The following is a 26,519-nucleotide window of genomic DNA, read 5'->3' as shown; positions in this document are numbered from 1 at the left end:
AACCAGTGACGTTAAATCCATCAACTCAAACTGAAGGAGGAGAAGCCAACAGGGCTGACAAGTCAAGTTGTTAGCTAGCTAGCTAGCATTGCTAAGATGGCATATGAATGAAAAGTGAAACAGAAACACATGTATTTTGAAAGTAGTCACATAAGTCAAGCATTAGTACGGCACATCGTCCATATTCTTGAAATCGGTGAGTAACATGATGGTTAGATAGCTAGCAATCTTTCAGCGTTTTGAAGTCACGCTTTAGTCCATAGCCTGACATGTTGACTAGCTAGACAAATTCAGAATTAACTATGATAGCTGAGTTAGAATTTGGCTAGCTATCTTGGCTGACAAAGATGGGAATTGGGTTGTTGCATCTTGGCTGACAAATGTGGGCATTGCGTTGTTTCGTTATTGGGTATATTTGGTGTACATTGGATTGATATCCTTCCTGTTAATTCCTATTTATTTACTGACAATTAATGTTGTCTTCGTTTATCTTCATTCCAGTGTCCGTGTGACAGCTGAGCACCAGAAACAACAAGCCATGCTGACGTGTGAGATCTGTGGCGAGGAATTGGTGTTGGAGGAGGACATGAAGACACATCTCCTCCTGAGCCACATGGAGAATGACATGGGCTGCCCCCTCTGTTCCTGGTCTGGAGTCGCCTATGACGAACTCTGCTTCCACATCAATACCACACACAAAGAGAAACAGGACCATGATGGAGGAGCAGAGGGTAGAGGTGGTCACATTCTTGTCAGGCCCAGCTCAAGTCCTACTCCCACTACCACCATAGTGGACAGTCACTGCAAACAAGCCATTGGTTTGTCTAGGTCTGAGGGTTCTGAAGAAGTAGCCAATGGGAACAGGTTTGACACCATTGGAGGAGGGGTCTCACTCAGGACATCTAATAGCACACTGGAGTCTAAGGAGCGAATGACTGTATCCCCCCAAGCTTTTATAAGGGGGGAGTTCGGTGGAGGAAGAGCAGTGGCCATTGTTGAACCCGCCTCTTCAGTGTCTATGGGCTTTCTGAGATCAGCTCAGGACTCCAGTAGGCCTACTAGCAGACACTGTAATGCTGAGGACTCTGTGGGAGTGGGATCCGCAGAGCACACCAAAGTCAAACAGAAGCGTTTCTCCTCCCCACTTAAAGGTTTATTTTAGAGGGTGTCCGAAGTGTGTTTGTTTATTCAACATGTTGTTACATCTGTCCTGGTTTGTTGTACTGACTGATATTAGGTAGTTTGTCGTACTGACTGATATTAGGTGGTTTGTTGTACTAACTGATAGTGATGCACCGATATGACATCTTTGGCCGGTACTGATATCCGATATTTTCCTTACAGATAACCGATATTTAACATTTTTGCGACCTTTTAATCTTTTAAGTAGAGTTAAATAGTTAACACACACACATGGATGCAGCGGTCTAAGGCACTGCATCTCAGTGAAAGAGACGTCACTACAGTCTCTCGTTCGAATCCAGGCTCTATCACATCCGGCCGTGATTGGGAGTCCCATAGGGCGGCACACAATTGGCCCAGCGTCGTCCGGTTTTGGCCGGGGTAGGCTGTCATTGTAAATAAGAATTTGATCTTAACTGACTTGCCTAGTTAAATAAAGGTTACACACATACACACTACACTGACCAAAACATTATTTTGTTGGCGTTTACGTATGTTCCCATTACCAGTAAAACATAATCAAAACCTATTTCTTTCACTTACTTGCTGTGCCGTTTTGTTGTTCATTTATTCAGTCGTTTCATTCTCAACCAGGATTTCTATAGAACGCCGTTTGGGTCTTTGCATGTCAAATAAGATTGTTGACCAATCAGTATCAGAATATGACTGCACATCACATAATAATTTAACGCGTTCATACATCTTTTACGTAGTTATTACACATTGATTACACTATCAATCGTATTTCATATGTCACAACGATTCATTGATATGTATGCTACGATGCTGGGAAAGTTGTCTCGCGCACCTACAGTGCTCGTCATTTTTTTTTTAACTAGCTAGCTCATGGATACAAACAATGTTCTTTCCAAAAAACATAGCAAAGCAACATCTGTTTCAGTAGCTATAGTTAACTATATAGCTAGGTGTCATCATCTAAAATAACCCTAATTTATAAGACAGTTCTTATTTGATTAATGGTGGTAGGACCCATCTATGTGAAGATAGCCATAATAAGGATTAGCCACAATAGTGGACTTTGCAGTTAGCCTTCAATATAAAAGTATGGCCTAGTTCTACTATTTGTATTTGTTTGCATCACTGTCAATGACACACTTTTATTTTTGAAGGAAAACTGCAAATTCCACTATTGTGCCTAATCCTTATTGTGGCTAGCTTCACAACCCGGTCCGGTCGAGCTATTTATTTTCATAAACTGAAGTTCAATTTCAATAGGTGAACAACAAGTGGCAACCTAGCTAATACTTACTCACAAGGTTTCCAAAATCATTGCTAAGAATAATGAAAATGACTGCAGTTTCTACTGGTCATTGTTTTCAGGCTGGTTGTATTGGTGCTAGCTTAGCTAGGTAACAATCTAAAGCTAGCTACCCCAGATGTTGCGATCAAACAAATTATGCTTTATTACCAACGCGGTATTGTAAACACATCATTCCTGGCCAGTGTTTCCTTGTTTGCAGACTTTTTTTGTACAGCTTTGACAGTGCTACTGTATCATTTTTGACACGCAAAGACCCAAATGGTGTTCCATAGTATGTATGTCGTGAAGCTAATAGCAGTGACGCTATTACTGTGTCACTCCAGTAGGGCAACATCTGAAAAATAGCGCACTTGGTAGTGAGTACCGGTGCTCGACCAACCATTCGGCGAAAGCCAACATCGCCCACGACAGAGAACAGTTGATTGTCAAGAGCAATGAATTCCATTGTGTTGGCTTTAATGGATTTCACCTTTGAATTGTCTCGCTGAAATTTCTTACTCTTTCAAATGACTGCTCGACTTGTTGACTGCTTGATCCACACAGCAGACATTGTGGGCTAGGTTAGAATTGCTGTGTTACACGTGTAGTGCAACATTTTACGTGGCATCATTACGTCATGTACCTACGCAATATAGGTATGCACGGCGTCTTTGACATCGGTTTTTAACATCAGTGTTAAACTAGACATCGGGCCGATACCGGTTGGCATTTTTAGCTAATATTGTCTGATTCCGATATGTTCACCGATATATCGTGCATCCCTACGAACTGATATGATTTGTCGTACTGACTGATATTCATTGGTTTGTCATACTAACTGAAATGGTTTGTGTACTGACTGATTTTAGTTGGTTTGTCATACTGACTGATACTAGGTGGTTTGTCATACTGACTGATACTAGGTGGTTTGTCGTACAGGCTGAAATGGTTTGTCGTACTGACTGATTTTAGTTGGTTTGTCGTACTGGCTGATATTAGGTGGTTTGTCGTACTGGCTGATATTAGGTGGTTTGTCGTACTGACTGATATTAGGTGGTTTGTTGTACTGGCTGATATTAGGTGGTTTGTCGTACTGGCTGATATTAGGTGGTTTGTCGTACTGGCTGATATTAGGTGGTTTGTCGTACTGGCTGATATTAGGTGGTTTGTCGTACTGACTGATATTAGGTGGTTTGTCGTACTGGCTGATATTAGGTGGTTTGTCATACTGGCTGATATTAGGTGGTTTGTCGTACTGGCTGATATTAGGTGGTTTGTCGTACTGGCTGATATTAGGTGGTTTGTCGTACTGGCTGATATTAGGTGGTTTGTCGTACTGGCTGATATTAGGTGGTTTGTCGTACTGGCTGATATTAGGTGGTTTGTCGTACTGGCTGATATTAGGTGGTTTGTCGTACTGGTTGATATTAGGTGGTTTGTCGTACTGGCTGATATTAGGTGGTTTGTCGTACTGGCTGATATTAGGTGGTTTGTCGTACTGACTGATATTAGGTGGTTTGTCGTACTGGCTGATATTAGGTGGTTTGTCGTACTGGCTGATATTAGGTGGTTTGTCGTACTGACTGATATTAGGTGGTTTGTCGTACTGACTGATATTAGGTGGTTTGTCGTACTGGCTGATATTAGGTGGTTTGTCGTACTGGCTGATATTAGGTGGTTTGTCGTACTGGCTGATATTAGGTGGTTTGTCGTACTGGCTGATATTAGGTGGTTTGTCGTACTGGCTGATATTAGGTGGTTTGTCGTACTGACTGATATTAGGTGGTTTGTCGTACTGACTGATATTAGGTGGTTTGTCGTACTGGCTGATATTAGGTGGTTTGTCGTACTGACTGATATTAGGTGGTTTGTCGTACTGACTGATATTAGGTGGTTTGTCGTACTGGCTGATATTAGGTGGTTTGTCGTACTGGCTGATATTAGGTGGTTTGTCGTACTGGCTGATATTAGGTGGTTTGTCGTACTGGCTGATATTAGGTGGTTTGTCGTACTGACTGATATTAGGTGGTTTGTCGTACTGACTGATATTAGGTGGTTTGTCGTACTGGCTGATATTAGGTGGTTTGATAGCCCATTGATGAACTGTCAATGCATCCCATTAACAGTCCATGCTATCTGGTGCTCGCGGGCTCTGCCCCACTTTAATCAGTCTGATTGCAACACGTTTTTGTAAACCTCATCAGTTCTTTTTGTACTGACTGATATTAGGTTTAGTTGGTTTGTTGTACCGAAGCGGAAGAGAGAGGCCCAACTCAGCGGACAATCTGTCTGTCTCCATCAGGTGGTGTTGTTTGTTGTTTCGTCCACCAAGCAAGAGATTGTCGAATTTAGCCAACAATAAAATTAATGGCTTATTTGCTACGTGAAGTTTATTTGTAATATAAGTTTTGTAATGCTTAAGTTATGAGTGTACTGATATAAGTAGGACACATGACATCATTGTCACTTGAGAACAAACACTATCTCGGAGATGGCTATGCATATTCATGGGATGAGGCTAGCAGCATCTCTCGCCATTGAATACAGGCAGTTAACGTCAACAACCCTTGTCGAATATTCAAAAAAGGATTACAATAATCCACCAATCCAAAGAAAAGATAGGCAGGAGCTAGACAGTCTGCCTTGCGGCTTTGTGGACAACGACGCCCATCGTTAGGGCGGGGAGATGTATATTGTCAGTATATCCATAATCTTTGGTTTGAGTAGAGTAGCACTTTATTGATCCCAACTTGGGAAATAGTTTTCACTCAGCATCACTAATAAATTACAAAGACAATGACAAATACATGATAAAAATGAATTAGAAGACACCTAAGAAGGCACCTGCATGGTAATAGCCATGAAAGATGGAGACAAGTTTAAGATAAATACTATTGTCTATCCTACTCCTGGGAAACAAGCAATAACAACATTCCTATTGAGAAGGCATCATAAATGTGTCATTTACACTCGTTAAAAAGCCTCATGGCTGTGGGTAAAAATGGCCTTCTGAACTGCTCTGTGGAGCTTCTGGGCAGGACGAACCTGCTACCGAAGCTGCTACTGTGCGGCATTCAAGTGCTGTGTGGAGTGGGTTGAAAAACTCCTCGCTATGGATTGCATTAGTCTTCTCATCATCCTATGTCTCATTGTTATGTACTGTGTGTCTGTTGTTGTAGAGAAGCAGTTTTCCTGTCCTATGTGTGCTCTGGTCTGCACAGATGCCTTCATCCTACAGGAACATGTTGAATTGCACTTGCTGGAAGAGAGCCCAGCTGAAGGTGCAGTATCTACAGTTCAGAACATATAGACCACACAGTTCAGCACAGAACACACTGTGACTGTACAAACTCATGACAGTCTGAGTCTACACAGTTCAGCACAGACAGAACATGAGGCCCAATCCATTGTGTTAAGTCTCTGACTCCGACATAATCTGTTTCTGTCTTTTCAGAGGCTGTCCTGGGGGCCACATCATCAACCGAGGCAGCATCAACCAGCAACAGCTCAGGTTTGTCTCATGCTTTTCTTCATAGGAACAAATATAGTTCAACCAAACAAAGGAAGAAGCCTGCCTATAGCAGATCCACAGAGGTTGAGGCTCTCTCTCTGCCCATGTCTTACTGATTTAAGGTATTATATTCCCCCAAAAAGCAAAATGAACTTGCAAGAGAGGTTTTATCTCAACAAGAATAACCTGGATGAATAAGGATTTAAATAAAAATGCCCCGTTGATATCCCTTTTAACCACTGTGTGTGTCTCTGACCTTGTCCTCAGGTGGGAAGAGTTATGAGTGTCCCCTGTGTCCTGTGGTGTGTGGAGACTGCTACTCCCTACAGGAACATGTGGAGCTGCATCTTGACTATGGTACAGCCACTAGTGCAGGTATGGCTTGATTTAAACAATCATATGTGATGGGAACACAGGTTTAATTGGGATTTTGTGTTTACACTTGTGGGAATTGTCCTATAGGGATAGGGCTGAATTAGAAGTGTATCTTAAGGAAGAAATATGAAAAGCAGATGAATAACCATGGTAGCAGTTGAAGGGGAACAGTTTGGCGATTATGGGGAAATTATTAGACCAAAGGTGAGGACACAACAGTTCACAGACTGAATCCAAACATTAGTGTTGTTTGTATGTGCATTTTACATTTACTGTACTTTCGCTGCATTTGTAGATAACGAAATCTGAAAATACTCTGGATACATTCAGTAACATGATTAGAATATTCCTGGAAAATGTGGGCATAGGTGCAAGATAAGACAAAATAAATACAAAAGTTTGAGTGAGAGGACTAACTGGTGTCTCCTAGTGGCTACACACCTCTCCAAAGTGTGCAAAGTCCTAAGTAATTTCAATGCACTTTTGACTCAAAGAAAATTCTTCAACTATAAGGTGCTTTGTTTGAGCTCTCCTAGTTGTGCCATTGAGGAACTAGAGCAAGCACACTTGTAGTTGTTTTGTTTGGAACACAGCCCTGTGCCCCCGCCATCACACAATTACTGTTGTTTACACAATCCAAAAATTGTCCATTTATAAATCGCAATCTGGGTCAGATGGGCATCATTTGAAAGCCTGTTCTATTGCCAACATGACTAGCTAAGTTATAAAATACAACAGTACAGGGATAGGCTTTCACAATGCAATTCAGAGAACCAGATCATCATTTTGGTGCGCATAGAAACGAGTCATGAGTGCATTCAGGTGTGTGTGCCTCTGCAAATTTTCTTCACAATTAACAAACATGGGCTCATTCTGTTCAGAACAACCCAGGATATTACGCCATGTCATCTTGAAACTGCACATCAAACATAGCGATCATAAATGTTGACACTGTATTTGACACCAGTTTTATGACATAGAAATGTGAAGTGCACATTTGGACTCACGGGTGTGTGGTTTGCTTGTATGACATCAAAGCGATATTTATTCTAATCATCGATGTCTCATCTTTCAAAATACATGGAGTCCTTTTAATTTACAGCATTTCCCTCACTCAGACAACAAAACATTTGCAAAAGTTGCCCAATTAGCGGGAGGTATCGGAACAACTTCTTGTTGCGCGAGATGCTCAAGTTCAGAACTGCTGTCAGGCAAAACCCATACAGTGCTGTGAAGCGCAGAGCCAGAGCTCTGATGTCATGTATAGCATGTTACTGTATAGCCAGTGAGTTCCAATTTAGGCATTTATTAGTGCCCAAATCGGCTATTTTCTACCTGTCTATGGGTGTAAAGGGTTCATGAGAAGTCTATTTAGTTATGCTTCCAACATGTTTTATCTCCTACTTAGATGTAGCCATGTTATAACAATGTTATGACTGTTATTATAGAAAATAAAGGAGAGCCGCACACTCTAGGAGCTCAGATGCAAAAATATTTAATTACCAACGTTTCGACAGGCAAGCTGTCTTCATCAGGGTACAATCACAGACACTGCGGGATGACTCGTTTATATATAGTGTCAAGACACACAGGTGTCTGTAATCATGGCCAACAGTGGCCTAATATCATTGGTTAATTACTCATATTAAAACGGCATAGAATGAGCAACATACAATTAATACAAATGGATAGCATACGATCATAGACACACTAAAGACCACACAAGCCTACAAACAACCACAATGGCAAAGTCACAACAATCACAACAATCACAAGAATGGCTTCAGATCAAAGTCCACATTAAGACCGAAGGGAGCAAGGGTCTTTAAATTAAATATCCAAGCAGCCTCTCGTCTTAACAATAAATTATCAAGGTCACCCCCTCTCCTAGGGAGGGTGACATGTTCGATGCCAATATAACGCAAAGATGAAATCGAGTGGCCTGCCTCCAAAAAGCGCCAGACGAGAACGCATCTACATATAGTCACTCTTAGTGATTATGTGCGTCAAGGCATTATTCCACGGGGACTCAGGTGGCAAAAAGAACCATCATTGGGACAGCGCACAGATGATTTCTGTGAGCGCTGGTGTGCCATCCTGAACAAATGCTCTATTGATTTAATGACATTAATTGTTGACCAGTTGAAAAAGGATTTTAGTGAAATGGATAACACGATTAAAGACAAACGCACAGCTCTACAAATAGCTGTTAATGATGATGGCATATTCAATGAACTGATGAAAACTAACCAAGCGCTCCAGGACAAGTTGTCTACAGAAATAAAGGAACTTAAAATCAAGAAATTCAACCAAGACAAAAAAGACAAGGCCGAGGATAAAGTCTACTTCTGGAGAAACCCTGACAAGGGAGGTCCTGCTCCTCCTCTCCATGGCAGGCGCAGGAGGGATGCCGCTTACTTCGATCCACCCCTGTCTGATCAACACTCTACAACCAGCGCCTAATCGGCTTCCAGTGGTCGTTTTTTATTCAACGAGAGACTGGACGGACGGAAGGGCGGAGGTGGCCGCAGGCACGCACATCGACGAGATGCCGCACCCGACGGGGTAAGAAGAAACGACTATCAGAGGCAGAGGAGACCGTTCACACGGTCCCAGAACCCACGGGACTGAGTGTTTTCAATTTATCAAGCAAGATATTGAGCCCTGCCCATGTCTCTTTGCTTAATAAAGGGTTATCTTTTGTGCCTACGACCCAGTGCAACGACTTTGATGTTAAGGTAGACATGTTTAAGTTTTTTAGAAACATCCGTTTAAGGGAATACTTTAGCTCCCCTGATCCTGATATTTCTATTGAACCTGTATATTGCTCACCTGCACATACTCTGACTCCTTTTAGAGGCAAGAGTTATTTTATACCTCCTACCAATCGCAATCACTCTATCGAGACATATTGTAGACTTGTTGAAAAAGATGTTGCGCAACTCCTTAAGAACAAACAGGAGTCCAAATCTTTCCACAATTTACATAAGGATGAAAAACACGCGTTGCTTGATTTACAATCCGATACCTCAGTCCTTATTCGTCCTGCTGACAAGGGTGGGTCGGTTGTACTTATGGATAGGGCAGCTTATGTAAATGAGTGTCACAGACAGCTGCTTGATAACACCTTTTACAAGAAACTCAGAAGTGATCCCACTTCTCAATTTCAGAATACTATCTTAACTGTCCTAGATGGGTATTTAGGTTGTGGTCAGATAACCAAAAAAGAACATGACTTTTTGGCTATTCAACACCCAAAAATTGCCACTTTTTATACTTTGCCGAAATTACATAAGAATGTTACTAAACCTCCAGGGCGCCCTATTGTAGCGGGCATTGATGCAGTAACGGCCCCTCTTTCTACTTTTGTTGACTTTTTTATTAGACCACTCGCAGAACAGCTCCCCTCCTTTGTAAAGGACACCAGCAGTATGATCTCTATCATAGAATCTCTTGATCTCTCTCCCTGAGAACACATTGTTAGTTACTTTTGATGTTGAGTCGTTATACACTAATATTCCTCACGAGGGCGGTATTGAAGCTATGGAACATTTTCTTCTGCAACGTGACCCCAATAAACTACCTTCCAGTGAATGCATTATAACATTGGCTGAAATAGTACTTACACACAACTATTTCATGTTTCTAAATTATTTCTTTATTCAGACGAAGGGTACTGCTATGGGATCCCCCATGGCTCCTAACTATGCTAATTTGTATGTTGGTTACATGGAGAAACAGTCTATTTTCAATCCTCTCAAAAATGTTTTCTTGCCTAACATCATTATTTGGAAACGGTATATTGATGATATTTTTGTTCTATGGAGGGGTGATGTAAAACAGCTCCAGGCGTTCCATGATTTTCTTAACTGCTGTTCTGAACATTTGAGATTTACTATGCAATCTGATACACGTCAAATCAGTTTTCTTGATCTTCTGATCTTGTGTGAAAATAATGTTCTATACACTGATCTTTACAGGAAACCTACTGATCGTAACAGTTTGTTGAGGGCTGACAGTTGTCACCCACTTCCCTTGAAAAATAGTTTGCCCTACAGCCAATTCTGTCGAATCAAAAGAATTTGCAAAAAACAATCAGATTTCGACAGAAATATGGCTGAGACGCAAAGAAAGTTCAAGGAGAGGGGGTACAAAAATGATCAGATTAATAATGCCATTGAGAAAATTCAAAACAAAACGAGACATGACCTTTTTCAAGGGCAGTCTCGCAAAAAGACGCATTCTTGCATTTTAACTACCCGCTATTCAAAGCGCTCTGAACAAATTAAGGGAATCGTTCACAAACATTGGCATATTCTTAAATCCGATGATAGTCTCGGTGATGTGTTTTCTGACCTTCCCTTGGTCGTATTTTCGCGGGGCAGAAATCTCCGAGACCAATTGGTACACTCTGATTTAACCCCCCAAGATATTCCTGAACAACGTCTATTTGCGCCCCTATTGGATGGTAATTATAAGTGTAATGGCTGTGCCCAATGCAATGGCACTTATAAATGCAGATCCTTTAAACATCCACAAACAGGGACATCGATCCCAATCAAAGGTGTTATTACGTGCTCCACTAAGGCAGTTATTTATCTCATAACTTGTCCTTGTGGTAAAAATTATGTGGGTAAAACAAAGCGTGAATTAAAAGTACGTATCTCAGAGCATCGTAGCACCATTAGGTGCAAAAACTTGACCTACCCAGTTGCGGCCCACTTTTTGGAGGCAGGCCACTCGATTTCATCTTTGCGTTATATTGGCATCGAACATGTCACCCTCCCTAGGAGAGGGGGTGACCTTGATAATTTATTGTTAAGACGAGAGGCTGCTTGGATATTTAATTTAAAGACCCTTGCTCCCTTCGGTCTTAATGTGGACTTTGATCTGAAGCCATTCTTGTGATTGTTGTGATTGTTGTGACTTTGCCATTGTGGTTGTTTGTAGGCTTGTGTGGTCTTTAGTGTGTCTATGATCGTATGCTATCCATTTGTATTAATTGTATGTTGCTCATTCTATGCCGTTTTAATATGAGTAATTAACCAATGATATTAGGCCACTGTTGGCCATGATTACAGACACCTGTGTGTCTTGACACTATATATAAACGAGTCATCCCGCAGTGTCTGTGATTGTACCCTGATGAAGACAGCTTGCCTGTCGAAACGTTGGTAATTAAATATTTTTGCATCTGAGCTCCTAGAGTGTGCGGCTCTCCTTTATTTTCTAGTTTTCTACTCCGCTAGCCAGCACCTCGCCTACATAGGTGTGCGTTTATTTTTTCTTCTAGATGACTGTTATTATACCATAAACATGTAAACACGGGGTCTCGGTAGAGATAGAGAATGGCGTAGTACCCCGTATTTGATTTGATTTGCACATGCACTTTATTGCCAGGCAGCTCCTGAAGTTGCAATATAATGATGTGTAATTTGTCCTTTGTGTGATCAGTTTTGAACTATGAATTTCCCTCTGGGGACTATAAAGTTTGAACTGAATGGAACTTATGCAACCTGCCAGCTCATGCCGCTGAGCTCACACATGCAGCTGTCTTCACATCAGTTTTGTGTCTACTAGGTTGATTCCCATGGTGTATTAGAGAGAGGGAATTGTGACTGACGCTGTGTGTGTTGCAGTGAGCCCTGGCTCAGACCTGAGGCTGGCCAGACGGCTGCAGGAGGAGGAGAAGCAGAGGAGGAAGGAGCAGGAGGCCAAGAGGGAGGCAGAGGAGTTCAAGAAGCTGCAGGTTCTTAAAAAAGAACAACCATAATAAGCCTGGAGTAGTGGATTTGACCTTGCTGCATGATGCACAATATGATGCGTGTCTGTGCTTTGTCACATGGCTTATGTAGGAGTGTGTGGTATATTTGTGTTTCTGCACGTCAGCAAGCATGATTTACAGTATATGTGTGTCTGCTTATGTATGCTGAGTGTGGTGGTGACCTCACCCTGACCCCTTGCTGTGTGTGTGGGTTTAGAGGCAGTTTGGTGTGGACGGGAGGGGCGGCTACCGCAAACAGATGGAGAGGACCATGGAGAAAGCCGTGTCTCAAGGTGTCATGGTGCCTGCTGACTTCCACAACAAGAGAGCAGAGATGATGGAGGCTCTGGCCTCAGGGGTCGACGATGGCAGGACCAGAACGCAGGGTGTGTGTGTGATTACATTTCTTATCCGGATCTTGACTAACATAGCTCCCTCATGATTTACTATGTTCTCCAACTGAGTTGTTTAGATGACATCACGTTATCTGTTTATACAGCTGTCTATCTACCATCTCTCAGGAAATTAAACCATGTTTTAGAAATATTTTTCCTACATTTTATTTAGCCCATTTGTCATTAATAGCGGTCTTCTTTCAATTGAGGGGAGGGAAATGCCATCTCCACCTTAGCCCCCCCCCTTCTCTCTGTCTTTGTCATTCTCTTTGTTTATTGTATTCCTCTCATTCTGTCAGGTGTGCTGGGTGCTCTGTATGTTTACTACCAGAGGGAGGTCAGAGACTGTGTCCACGTGTGGCTGAGTGCTGCCACAGACCACTACTGCTCATCAGAGGGGGATAAGGGCTGGGGATGTGGCTACAGAAACTTCCAGATGCTCCTGTCCTCTCTGCAAAAAATGGAGCCCTACACTACCTGTCTCTCAGGTACACACAGACAGAGACACATCTTCTAAAACATCACATTCTACAATTGTTTACCATTCTCTCAAATCCAGTAGCTGTCTGGATCGCTTAATGAAACAGTTGAATGCAGCCCTCTCAAAAAGCATTTTTACCATGTAATCTCCTAAACTAATTTTCTCTTACATCTTCTATCATGGCATCTTTTCCTTGCCCCCCTCTCCCTCCTCACCCAGAGGGGTCAGTACCCAGCATCCCCCGGGTGCAGGTTTTGATAGAGGGGGCGTGGCGGGAGGGTTTAGACCCACAGGGCGCCACCCACTTTAACCAGCGACTACAGGGCACACGGGCCTGGATAGGAGCTACGGAGATCTACGCTCTCTGCACCTCCCTCAGAATCAGGTTAGAGCCCAGAGAGTCACACACAGAACGATAACATACAACACGCATTAGAACATCACACATTTGTGTAACCAGCTATATTTGAATTAGATACACCTGAATGGACACACAGACTGAGTATACAAAATAAAAAGAATACCTACTCATTCCATGACATAGACTGACCAGGTGAATCCAAGTGAAAGCTATGATCCCTTATTGATGGCACTTGTTAAATCCACTTCAATCAGTGTAGATGAAGGGGAGGAGACGGGTTAAAGAAGGATTTTTCAGCCTTGAGACAGTTAAGACATGGATTGTGTGTGTGCCATTCAGAGGGTGAATGGGCAAGACAAAATATTTAAGTGCTTTTGAATGGGGTATGGTAAAGGGTGACAGGCACACCGGTGTGTGTCAAGAACTGCAACGCTGCTGGGTTTTTCACACTCAACAGTTTCCTGTATGTACAGTTGAAGTCGGAAGTTTACACACACCTTAACCAAATACATTTAAACTCAGTTTTTCACAATTCCTGACGTTTAATCCTAGTAAAACTTCCCTTGGTCAGTTAGGATCACCACTTTATTTTAAGAATGTGAAATGTCAGAATAATAGTAGAGAGTGATTTATTTATTTCATCACATTCCCAGTGGGTCAGAAGTTTACATACACTCAATTAGTATTTGGTAGCATTGCCTTTAAATTGTGTAACTTCGGTCAAGCGTTTCGGGTAGCCTTCCACAAGCTTCCCACAGGCCTCCTTGCTCACACACACTTTTTCAGTTCTGCCCACAAATTTTCTATAGGATTGAGGTCAGGGCTTTGGGATGGCCACTCCAATACCTTGATTTTGTTGTCCTTAAGCCATTTGGCCACAACTTTGGAAGTATGATTGGGGTCATTGTCCATTTGGAAGACCCATTTGCGACCAAGCTTTAACTTCCTGACTGATGTCTTGAGATGTTGCTTCAATATATCCACATTATTTTCCTCCCTCATGATGCCATCTATTTTGTGAAGTGCACCAGTCCCTCCTGCAGCAAAGCATCCCCACAACATGATGCTGCCACCCCCCGTGCTTCACGGTTGGGATGGTGTTCTTCGGCTTGCAAGCTTCCCCCTTTTTCCTCCAAACATAACGATGGTCATTATGACCAAACAGTTCTGTTTTTGTTTTATCAGACCAGAGGACATTTCTCCAAAAAGTACAATCTTTGTTCCCATGTGCAGTTGCAAACCGTAGTTTGGCTTTTTTAAGGCGGTTTTGGAGCAGTGGCTTCTTCCTTGCTGAGCGGCCTTTCAGGTTATGTCGATATAGGACTCGTTTTACTGTGGATATAGATACTTTTGAACCTGTTTCCTCCAGCATCTTCACAAAGTCCTTTGCTGTTGTTCTGGGATTGATTTGCAGCGGTATGACGGCTGCGTGGTCCCATGGTGTTTATACTTGCGTATTATTGTTTGTACAGATGAAAGTGGTACCTTCAAACGTTTGAAAATTGCTCCCAAGGATGAATCAGACTTGTGGAGATCTACAATTTTTAGAGTCCAAGCCCTGGCGATTTGAAACTGTTCTGAGGGAAAAGGGGGGGCTCAATATTAGGTGTTCCTAATGTGTTTTGTATACTCAGTGTACACACACGGAATCACTATAGAATGTACATGGTGGAAAATGGAGTCTGTTCTCAGTCAGTTACCTCTAACCTGTGTCCCCACAGTGCCCGTGTTTTAGACTTCCACCAGCCCACGGGCCCAGGGGACACCCACCCCCGCCTCTTTGACTGGGTGAAGCAGTACTTCTCTCAGACTGCCACCAGAGGCGCCAGACTACCGCCCCGGGTGGTGCAGACCACACAGCCGCCCCTCTACCTCCAGCACCAAGGTAGTCTTAACATGGGTTTGGTGGATTAGGTGATGATGGGTTACTGATATCCAATGTAGAATTTGTTTATGGCATGTGTCTATTTTATGTTTGCTTGTGTGTCGTTTAGTGCTGAGCGATTAGTGCTTTTTGAGGTCGGTTGTGTTTTGGTTTGATCATTCCAAAATAATCACGGATTTCAGTTTCGATATAATTCTTTTTTACATTAAATGCACTATACATTTTGTGGGTTGAATGCTGTAACAACAATAAAAGTCCCATGATGGTAGTGACTGCCCATTACTGCTTATCACTTAACTATCACTTATTCACATTTAATAAAATATTTCAGTTGTGTATATTACATTTGTTTTATTTGATGACTTTATTATTTAATTCCAAGTCATCATCTCATCTCTATAGAGCTGCTGCCCATGCTGTCTGACAAAATCACTATTTTAGTGGTTCTTCAAAGTACATAAGACATACTTTAATGACTGCTGAATACCAACTATCAATCACTTAGATCATGTATTTTCAGGTAGAGATACCTCTCGAGGGTAACTGCTTTCTATCTCACTCGATCAAGCGTGCTCCACACAGACCGGACAAGTAGGCGGGCGCGCAATGGATTATAGTCATTATAGTTAATTACCATGTCTGCTCCACACAGACCGGACAAGTAGGTGGGCGTGCAATGGATTATAGTCATTGTAGTTAACTACCACATTTTCTGCACTTAACTATGTCGAAAAATTACCTGGTGGAAGCTTTAACTCCCTCAAGTTCGGGCTTGATCTGATTTATCTCTAGAGAAACTGCACATCGAGCTCACAGAACAAAAACTAATGAAATGGAATTAAAATAATTGAATCTATGTGGGGCAATTAGTTGATTAAAAACTGTAAGAAATGTTGGTTAATCGCTCAGTACTAGAGTGTTTCAGGGAGATTTGTTTGTTTTGTCTGTGTGTACAGTCGTGGCCAAAAGTTTTGAGAATGACACAAGTATTAATTTTCACAAAGTCTGCTGCCTCAGTTTGTATGATGGCAATTTGCATATACTTCAGAATATTATGAAGAGTGATCAGATGAATTGCAATTATTTGCAATGTCCCTCTGCCATGCAAATGAACTGAATCCCCAAAAAACATTTCCAATGCATTTCAGCCCTGCGACAAAAGGACCAGCTAACATCATGTCAGTGATTCTCTCGTTAACACAGGTGCGAGTGTTGACGAGGACAAGGCTGGAGATCACTCTGTCATGCTGATTGAGTTCAAATAACAGACTGGAAGCTTCAAAAGGAGGGTGGTGCTTGGAATCATTGTTCTTCCTCCATGGTTACCTGCAAGGAAACACGTGCCGCCATCACCGCTTTGCACAAAAAGGGCTTCACAGGCAAGTATATTGCTGCCAGTAAGATTGCACCTAAATCAACCATTTATCGGATCATCAAGAACTTCAAGGAGAGCGGTTCAATTGTTGTGAAGAAGGCTTCAGGGCGCCCAAGAAAGTCCAGCAAGTACCAGGGCCGTCTCCTAAAGTTGATTCAGCTGCGGGATCGGGGCACCACCAGTACAGAGCTCGCTCAGGAATGGTAGCAGGCAGGTGTGAGTGCATCTGCTTGCACAGTGAGGCGAAGAATTTTGGAGGATGGCCTAGTGTCAAGAAGGACAGCAAAGAAGCCACTTCTCTCTAGGAAAAACATCAGGGACAGACTGATATTCTGCAAAAGGTACAGGGATTGGACTGCTGAGGACTGGGGTAAAGTAATTTTCACTGATGAATCCCCTTTCCGATTGTTTGGGGCATCCGGAAAAAAGCTTATCCAGAGAAGACAAGGTGAGCGCTACCATCAGTCCTGTGTCATGCCAACAGTAAAGCATCCTGAGACCATTCATGTGTGGGGTTGCTTCTCAGCCAATGGAGTGGGCTCACTCACAATTTTGCCTAAGAACACAGCCATGAACAAAGAATGGTACCAACACATCCTCCGAGAGCAACTTCTCCCAACCATTCAGGAACAGTTTGGTGACGAACAATGCCTTTTCCAGCATGATGGAGCACCTTGCCATAAGGCAAAAGTGATAACTAAGTGGCTCGGGGAACAAAACATCGATATTTTGGGTCCATGGCCAGGAAACTCCCCAGACCTTAATCCCATTGAGAACTTGTGGTCAATCCTCAAGAGGCGGGTGGACAAACAAAAACCCACAAATTCGGACAAACTCCAAGCAATGATTATGCAAGAATGGGCTGCCATCAGTCAGGATGTGGCCCAGAAATGAATTGACAGCATGCCAGGGTGGATTGCAGAGGTCTTGAAAAAGAAGGGTCAACACTGCAAATATTGACTCTTTGCATCAACTTCATGTAATTGTCAATAAAGGCCTTTGACACTTATGAAATGCTTGTAATTATACTTCAGTATTCCATAGTAACATCTGACAAAAATATCTGAAGACACTGAAGCAGCAAACTTTGTGGAAATTAATATTTGTGTCATTCTCAACTTTTGGCCACGACTATACATCTGGTGTCTATGTTATCTCTAAATCCGTGTTCACATTAGCAGTTTGAAGTGACTCAAATCCTATTTATTTGCATAACCGATTCAAATCTGTTCTGTTTCCTGCAGTCTGAACTGCCAAAAAGCACATGGAATCTGATATTTCAAGCCACATTTCAAACCACCTTCATAGGTGTTTTTAAAGTCAGATACAAATCTGATTTGTGTGAACGGTCAAACCAGATTTATTCGCCCTCAAGTGTTTTTTAGACTTTTTTGGCATATCTTGTTGATTGCTAGCTACTCTGTTGACAGTTTGACACGAACATGTGGTAGTAACTTGCTTGTTAATTGTTTACAAACAAATGAGTGAATGTGCTAGAAAGCTAAACTGCTAGCTAGTTGACTGCTGTGGCTATCCAGAAGATTCCATTTGAAAGTTGGATCATCTTATCCTTTTGAGGCTTTAAGTGTTCTTACACTATGATTTTTGAACATGCAAAGCAACTGGGGAAGCATCCATGGCAGGCATTGTTATTACCTTAGCTTGCTACATAACTTCTGAGTGATAGGAAGCATGAGCACCACCACCAATCAGCCTACACCACTGTGCACACACCCGTTGTTACTATGACAACTGGCGTAGCCATGTCAGCAAATGAATGCTGTCTGAACACACACAAATCCGATTTGGTCACTTGTAACATGCTGCGTGGAAAGTCAGTAGTCCAAAATGCATTTGAAAAACAAAACTGATTTGGGCATTAAGACCTGCAGTGTGAACAAGGCTTTAGTGTGTTTCCTCCATGTATTCTATCGACATCCTCAGGCCATAGCCGCTCTATAGTCGGAGTGGAACAGAAGAAGAATGGCAGCCTGTGCCTGTTGCTCCTGGACCCTGGCTGTTCACCTGGAGATGTGAGGAAACTGCTGAGCCAAGATGGCTCCACTGTTAGCACAGCTGTCCGCCGCATGAGGAAGTTCCCTGGCAACCTGAAACATAGGCAGTACCAGGTGGTGGCTGTAGATGGCGTGCTCTCCCCCGAGGAGAAACAGGTTAGTCCAAGTGGCTCTTAACTTCTACTTCATCACAATCCCGGATCCGGGAGCACCCCCATCAGTAAAAAAGCTGACTAGCATAGCCTAGCATAGCGTCACAAGTAAATACTAGCATCTAAATATCATTAAATCACAAGTCCAAGACACCAGATGAAAGATACACATCTTGTGAATCCAGCCATCATTTCTGATTTTTAAAATGTTTTACAGGGAAGACACAATATGTAAATCTATTAGCTAACCACGTTAGCAAAAGACACAACTTTTTTTACTCCACCATTTTTTTCCTGCATAGGTAGCTATCACAATTTCGACCAAATAAAGATATAAATAGCCACTAACCAAGAAACAACTTCATCAGATGACAGTCTGATAACATATTTATTGTATAGCATATGTTTTGTTAGAAAAATGTGCATATTTCCGGTATAAATCATAGTTTACCATTGCAGCCACCATCACAACTCTCACCAAAACAACTAGAATAACTACAGAGACCAACGTGAATTACCTAAATACTCATCATAAAACATTTCTGAAAAATACACAGCGTACAGCAAATGAAAGACAAAGATCTTGTGAATCCAGCCAATATTTCAGATTTTTTAAGTGTTTTACAGCGAAAACACAATATAGCATTATATTAGCTTACTACAATAGCCAACCACACAACAGCATTGATTCAAGCCAACAATAGCGATAACAAATAAACCAGCAAAAGATATAAATTTTTTCACTAACCTTCTCAAACTTCTTCAGATGACAGTCCTATAACATCATATTACACAATACATATAGAGTTTGTTCGAAAATGTGCATATTTAGCGGCACAAATCGTGGTTATACAATGACAATAGTAGCCAAGCTGCCAACAATATGTCGGGAGAAATCTTGGGAGAGGCACCTATTCTAATCAGTAACTAATCATAAACTTGACTAAAAAATACAGGTTGGACAGCAAATGAAAGATACATTAGTTCTTAATGCAATCGCTGTGTTAGATTTTTAAAATTAACGTTACTACGACATACAGCGTGCGTTAAAGCGAGACCGCATCGAGATTAATGGCGGAATATGAGTTTTACATTTTTCAACAGAACAACGAATTAACATCATATATAGTTCTTACTATTTGATGAGCTTCCATCAGAATCTTGGGCAAGTTGTCCTTTGTCCAAAAGAGTCGTTGTTCGGTTGTAGAATGTAGTCTTGGAATTAGCAGTAAACATTAGCCATGTGGGCCAGACGTGCCCAAGTCCCTAGAACGCAGCACAAATAAATACCCAAAAATCGCAATATACTGATATAAACTGATATAACTCGGTTTAAAATAACCACATTATGATGTCTTTAACACCTATATCGAATAAAAACAGAGCCGGATATATCTAAGGGCTATAACGGCAGCTTTCTAGAACGACTTCCAGAGGTCCTTTTTGCGTCAGGGCGAAGAGCAGAAAGGGGGAACCCCACGTTGCCAGCCCATTTATAAGCTCTCAGATCTGCCTAGCAACTCCATTTAAATTCTCACTATTCGCTGACATCCAGGGGAAGGCGTATGCAGTGCATCTCAACCAATAGAAGACAGGCAAATTTATAAACCGACCTCAGAACAGCCAGCAGAATTCAGCATTCTCACATCCTCATAGGGAAATTGCTCTAACTCCAGTTCTGTTTTACTCACAGATATAATTCAAATGGTTTTAGAAACTAGAGAGTGTTTTCTATCCAATAGTAATAATAATATGCATATTGTACAAGCAAGAATTGAGTACGAGGCAGTTTAATATGGGAACGAAATTATTACAAAGTGCCAACAGCACCCCCTATTGAGAAAAGGTTTTAACTGCTTACAGGTACAGTATTTAGTCCTCTGGATGGTGTTCTGTAAGGATAAAACCCTTTGAAACGAAGTGAAACAGGGAGGTTGTACCTGAAATTCTCCAATAGGAACACAGATTTTGACTTTAAGTTGTGAAGTGTTTTGCTACGATGTGCACTGAACTGGGAATCAACTATTCAATTTTGATATTGATTTGTTTTTTGTTTGTCAGACCCGCGTTCTCAACTCAAGAACACTGCAAGCCGAGAGGATCCCTTGATGCTGGAATGCAGTTATCGCATTCATATGTGAATGTAAATTTATAACTGCCAAAAACATTTCATGTTGAATTTTCTTTGATATTTTATGAAGGTAATAAATGATATATTTTTAACGTTGCCTTTTTCTCTGTTCTGTTCAAATCCTCAACATATTCCTGTGTGTAAAATTGGGACCTTGTAAAAGGCGTAAGGATGCACTCTGAGAATGGAACATGTATTCATATAGTTATTGAACTACCAGAAATGACTGTAACCAAACATTGTATATTACTGGTAAATGACAAGAATTAACTGTAAAAAACAATTTATTTATATATATACACTGCTCAAAAAAATAAAGGGAACACTTAAACAACACAATGTAACTCCAAGTCAATCACACTTCTGTGAAATCAAACTGTCCACTTAGGAAGCAACACTGATTGACAATAAATTTCACATGCTGTTGTGCAAATGGAATAGACAAAAGGTGGAAATTATAGGCAATTAGCAAGACACCCCCCAAAACAAGAGTGATTCTGCAGGTGGTGACCACAGACCACTTCTCAGTTCCTATGCTTCCTGGCTGATGTTTTGGTCACTTTTGAATGCTGGCGGTGCTCTCACTCTAGTGGTAGCATGAGACGGAGTCTACAACCCACACAAGTGGCTCAGGTAGTGCAGTTCATCCAGGATGGCACATCAATGCGAACTGTGGCAAAAAGGTTTGCTGTGTCTGTCAGCGTAGTGTCCAGAGCATGCAGGCGCTACCAGGAGACAGGCCAATACTTCAGGAGACGTGGAGGAGGCCGTAGGAGGGCAACAACCCAGCAGCAGGACCGCTACCTCCGCCTTTGTGCAAGGAGGTGCACTGCCAGCGCCCTGCAAAATGACCTCCAGCAGGCCACAAATGTGCATGTGTCTGCTCAAACGGTCAGAAACAGACTCCAAGAGGGTGGTATGAGGGCCCGACGTCCACAGGTGGGGGTTGTGCTTACAGCCCAACACCGTGCAGGACGTTTGGCATTTGCCAGAGAACACCAAGATTGGCAAATTCGCCACTGGCGCCCTGTGCTCTTCACAGATGAAAGCAGGTTCACACTGAGCACATGTGACAGACGTGACAGAGTCTGGAGATTCCGTGGAGAACGTTCTGCTGCCTGCAACATCCTCCAGCATGACCGGTTTGGCGATGGGTCAGTCATGGTGTGGGGTGGCATTTCTTTGTGGGGCCGCACAGCCCTCCATGTGCTCGCCAGAGGTAGCCTGACTGCCATTAGGTACCGAGATGAGATCCTCAGACCCCTTGTGAGACCATATGCTGACACATGCACATTTGTGGCCTGCTGGAGGTCATTTTGCAGGGCGCTGGCAGTGCACCTCCTTGCACAAAGGCGGAGGTAGCGGTCCTGCTGCTGGGTTGTTGCCCTCCTACGGCCTCCTCCACGTCTCCTGATGTATTGGCCTGTCTCCTTGTAGCGCCTGCATGCTCTGGACACTACGCTGACAGACACAGCAAACCTTTTTGCCACAGTTCGCATTGATGTGCCATCCTGGATGAACTGCACTACCTGAGCCACTTGTGTGGGTTGTAGACTCCGTCTCATGCTACCACTAGAGTGAGAGCACCGCCAGCATTCAAAAGTGACCAAAACATCAGCCAGGAAGCATAGGAACTGAGAAGTGGTCTGTGGTCACCACCTGCAGAATCACTCCTTTATTGGGGGTGTCTTGCTAATTGCCTATAATTTCCACCTTTTGTCTATTCCATTTGCACAACAGCATGTGAAATGTATTGTCAATCAGTGTTGCTTCCTAAGTGGACAGTTTGATTTCACAGAAGTGTGATTGACTTGGAGTTACATTGTGTTGTTTAAGTGTTCCCTTTATTTTTTTGAGCAGTGTATATACACACTACCATTCAAAAGTTTGGGGTCACTTAGAAATGTCCTTGTTTTTGAAAGAAAAGCACATTTTTTGTCCCTTAAAATAACATCAAATTGATCAGAAATACAGTGTAGACATTGGTAATGTTGTAAATGACTATCGTAGCTGGAAACGGCGGATTTTTAATGGAATATCTACATAGGCGTACAGAGGCCCATTATCAGCAACCACCACTCCTGTGTTCCAATGGCACATTATGTTAACTAATCCAAGTTTACCATTTTAAAAGGCTAATTGATCATTAGAAAGCCCTTTTGCAATTGTGTTAGCACAGCTGAAAACTGTTGTCCTGATTAAAGAAGCAATAAAACTGGCCTTCTTTAGACTAGTTGAGCATCAGCATTTGTGGGTTCGATTACAGGCTCAAAATGGCCAGAAACAAAGAACTTTCTTCTGAAACTCGTCAGTCTATTCTTGTTCTGAAAAATGAAGGCTATTCCATGAGAGAAATTGCCAAGAAACTGAAGATCTTGTACAACGCTGTGTACTACTCCCTTCACAGAACAGCGCAAACTGTCTCTAACCAGAATAGAAAGAGGAGTGGGAGGCCCCGGTGCACAACTGAGCAAGCGGACAAGTACATTAGTGTCTAGTTTGAGAAACAGACGCCTCACAAGTCCTCAACTGGCAGCTTCATTAAATAGTACCCGCAAAACACCAGTCTCAAAGTCAACAGTGAAAAGACTACTCCGAGATGCTAGCCTTCTAGGCAGAGTTGCAAAGAAAAAGCCATATCTCAGACTGGCCAATAAAAAGAAAAGATTAAGATCGGCAAAAGAACACAGACACTAGACAGAGGAAGATTGGGGGAAAAAAGGTTATGGACAGACAAATCTAAGTTTGAGGTGTTCGAATCACAAAGAAGAACACACAGAAAAAATGAAAAGATGCTTGAGGAGTGCTGGACGCCATCTGTCAAGCATGGTGGAGGCAATGTGATGGTCTGGGGGTGCTTTGGTTGTGGTAAAGTGCGAAATTTGTACAGGGTAAAAGGGATCTTGAGGAAGGAAGGCTATCACTCCATTTTGCAACGCCATGCCATACCCTGTGGACGGCGCTTAATTGGAGCCAATTTTCTCCTACAACAGGACAATGACCCAAAGCACAGCTCCAAACTATGCAATAATTATTTAGGTAAAAAGCAGTCAGCTGGTGTTCTGTCTATAATGGAATGGCCAGCACAGTCACCGGATCTCAACCCTATTGAGCTGTTGTGGGAGCAGCTTGACCATATGGTACGTAAAAACACAGACACTGCCCCTGAACAAGACAATTAACCCACTGTTCCTAGGCCGTCATTGAAAATAAGAATTTGTTCTTAACTGACTTGCCTAGTTAAATAAAGATAAAATAAAAAAGAAGTGCCCATTAAGCCGATGTGAATTCTCTTCAGATGACCTCAACAAATTGACACCTAGAATGCCAAAGGTCTGCAAGGCTGTAATTGCTGCAAATGGAGGATTCTTTTACGAAAGCAAATTTTGAAGGACACAGTTATTTCAATTAAAAATCATTATTTATAACCTTGTCAACGCCTTGACTATATTTCCTATTCATTTTGCAACTCATTTCATGTATGTTTTTATGGAAAACAAGGACATTTCTAAGTGACCCCAAACTTTTGAATGGTAGTTATGTATATGTATGTATGTAATAAACTCAGCAAAAAAATAAACGTCCCTTTTTCAGGACCCTGTCTTTCAAAGATAATTTGTAAAAATTGAATAACTTCACAGATCTTCATTGTAAAGGGTTTAAACATGGTTTCCCATGCTTGTTCAATGAACCATAAACAATTAATGAACATGCATCTGTGGAACGGTCGTTAAGACAATAACAGCTTACAGACGGTAGGCAATTAATGTCACAGTTATGAAAACTTAGGACACTAAAGAGGCCTTTCTACTGACTCTGATAAACAAAGGAAAGTTGCCCAGGGTCCCTGTTCATCTGTGTGAATGTGCCTTAGGCATGCTGCAAGGAGGCATGAGGACTGCAGATGTGGCCAGGGCAATAAATTGCAATGTCCGTACTGTGAGACGCCTAAGACAGCGCTACAGGGAGACAGGATGGTCATCCTCGCAGTGGCAGATCACATGTAACACCTGAACAGGATCGGTACATCCGAACATCACACCTGCGGGACAGGTACAGGATGGCAACAACAACTGCCCGATTTACACCAGGAACACACAATCCCTCCATCAGTGCTCAGACTGTCCACAATAGGCTGAGAGAGGCTGGACTGAGGGCCTGTAAGCCTGTTGTAAGGCAGGTCCTCACCAGACATCACCGGCAATGTCGCCTATTGGCACAAACCCACCATCGCTGGACCAGACAGGACTGGCAAAAAGTGCTCTTCACTGACGATTCGCGGTTTTGTTTCACCAGTGGTGATGGTCGGTTTCACGTTTATTGTCGAAAGGGTTAGCGTTACACCGAGGCCTGTACTCTGGAGTGGGATCGATTTGGAGGTGGAGGGTCTGTCATGGTCTGGGGCGGTGTGTCACAGCATCATCGGACTGAGCTTGTTGTCATTGCAGGCAATCTCAACGCTGTGCATTACAGGGAAAACATCCTCCTCCCTCATGTGGTACCCTTTCTGCAGGCTCATCCTGACATGACCTTCCAGCATGATAATGCCACCAGCCATACTGCTCGTTCTGTGCGTGATTTCCTGCAAGACAGGAATGTTAGTGTTCTGCCATGGCCAGCGAAGAGCCCAGATCTCAATCCCGTTGAGCACATCTGGGACCTGTTGGATCGGAGGGTGAGGGCTAGGGCCATTCCCCCCAGAAATGTCCGTGAACTTGCAGGTGCCGTGGTGGAAGACTGGGGTGACATCTCACAGCAAGAGCTGGCAAATCTGGTGCAGTCCATGAGGAGGAGATGCACTGCAGTACTTAATGCAGCTGGTGGCCACACCAGATACTGACTGTTACTTTTGATTTTGACCCTCCCCTTTGTTCAGGGACACATTATTCCATTTATGTTAGTCAAGTCTGTGTCATGTCTGTGGAACTTGTTCAGTTTATGTCTGTTGTTGAATCTTATGTTCATACAAATATTTACACATGTTAAGTTTGCTGAAAATTAACACAGTTGACAGTGAGGGGACGTTTCTTTTTTTGCTGAGTTTATATATATATACACACACACAAACATAAACGGAGTGCATTCATGGAGAGACACGCCTGGTGCATCTTTACCCCACACTGTCTTTCACTAGAAGTAGGAATAGACCAGCCTCTCCTCATGTATTGTCAAATCAGAAAACAAGACCAAGTAGTTCTCCCCTTTCTCAAACATGAGTCAGGTTACATGGGGAGACATAGAGACCACTGATGATTTAGTGTTGAGTCACGCTTTATCCTTCTGTCCTGTTCCAATTGAGGAGGAACATTCCGCAGCCGCAGCTTTTATCTTCTTACAGTATCTGGGGGCCGGGGCCCTCTGGGTACGTGCGGCTTCGGTGGAACAGATACACACACATACACTGACATTTACTCACACACACATATACCCTCCCACAAACACAGATGACACACACCCTCACTCGCACCCTCCTAGCAAGTCACCTGGCAACACGATCACTACTGTAAGAATAGTACCGATTTTTTTTTAAATTGCTGGTGAAAAGGACATTCTGTAAAACAGATTATTCCCAGGCCACTGACTGGAATGTTTTAATTACTATTGAACTGGTAGGACCGCAGTCTGTGGGTT

At 42.5% G+C, this 26,519-nt stretch overlaps 1 protein-coding gene across 1 annotated transcript; it reads left to right on the top strand.

Moving 5' to 3' along the window:
- Positions 1-18: 18 nt before the first annotated feature.
- On the top strand, positions 19-20,980 carry zufsp (zinc finger containing ubiquitin peptidase 1). Its single transcript, XM_055925511.1, has 12 exons — positions 19-196; positions 502-1,151; positions 5,623-5,724; positions 5,898-5,954; positions 6,222-6,329; positions 11,969-12,078; positions 12,311-12,479; positions 12,788-12,976; positions 13,189-13,354; positions 15,052-15,215; positions 18,535-18,761; positions 20,819-20,980. Exons 2-12 carry the CDS (start codon positions 539-541, stop codon positions 20,864-20,866), a joined length of 1,953 nt encoding a protein of 650 aa, XP_055781486.1. The 5' UTR covers positions 19-196; positions 502-538; the 3' UTR covers positions 20,867-20,980.
- The last annotated feature ends 5,539 nt before the right edge of the window (positions 20,981-26,519 follow it).

The sequence above is a fragment of the Salvelinus fontinalis genome, chromosome 6 (assembly GCF_029448725.1).
Source record: "Salvelinus fontinalis isolate EN_2023a chromosome 6, ASM2944872v1, whole genome shotgun sequence".
Classification (NCBI taxonomy): domain Eukaryota; kingdom Metazoa; phylum Chordata; class Actinopteri; order Salmoniformes; family Salmonidae; genus Salvelinus; species Salvelinus fontinalis.
This window is presented reverse-complemented; position numbering and strand designations above follow the sequence as displayed.

Bases quoted from the DNA above. Each gene is read 5' to 3' on its own strand.
- zufsp (XM_055925511.1), top strand. From the start codon at position 539: ATGCTGACGTGTGAGATCTGTGGCGAGGAATTGGTGTTGGAGGAGGAC. The intron at 15,216-18,534 runs GTAGTCTTAACA...CGACATCCTCAG, and splicing joins CCTCTACCTCCAGCACCAAG to GCCATAGCCGCTCTATAGTC. The intron at 18,762-20,818 runs GTTAGTCCAAGT...TTTGTTTGTCAG, and splicing joins TCTCCCCCGAGGAGAAACAG to ACCCGCGTTCTCAACTCAAG.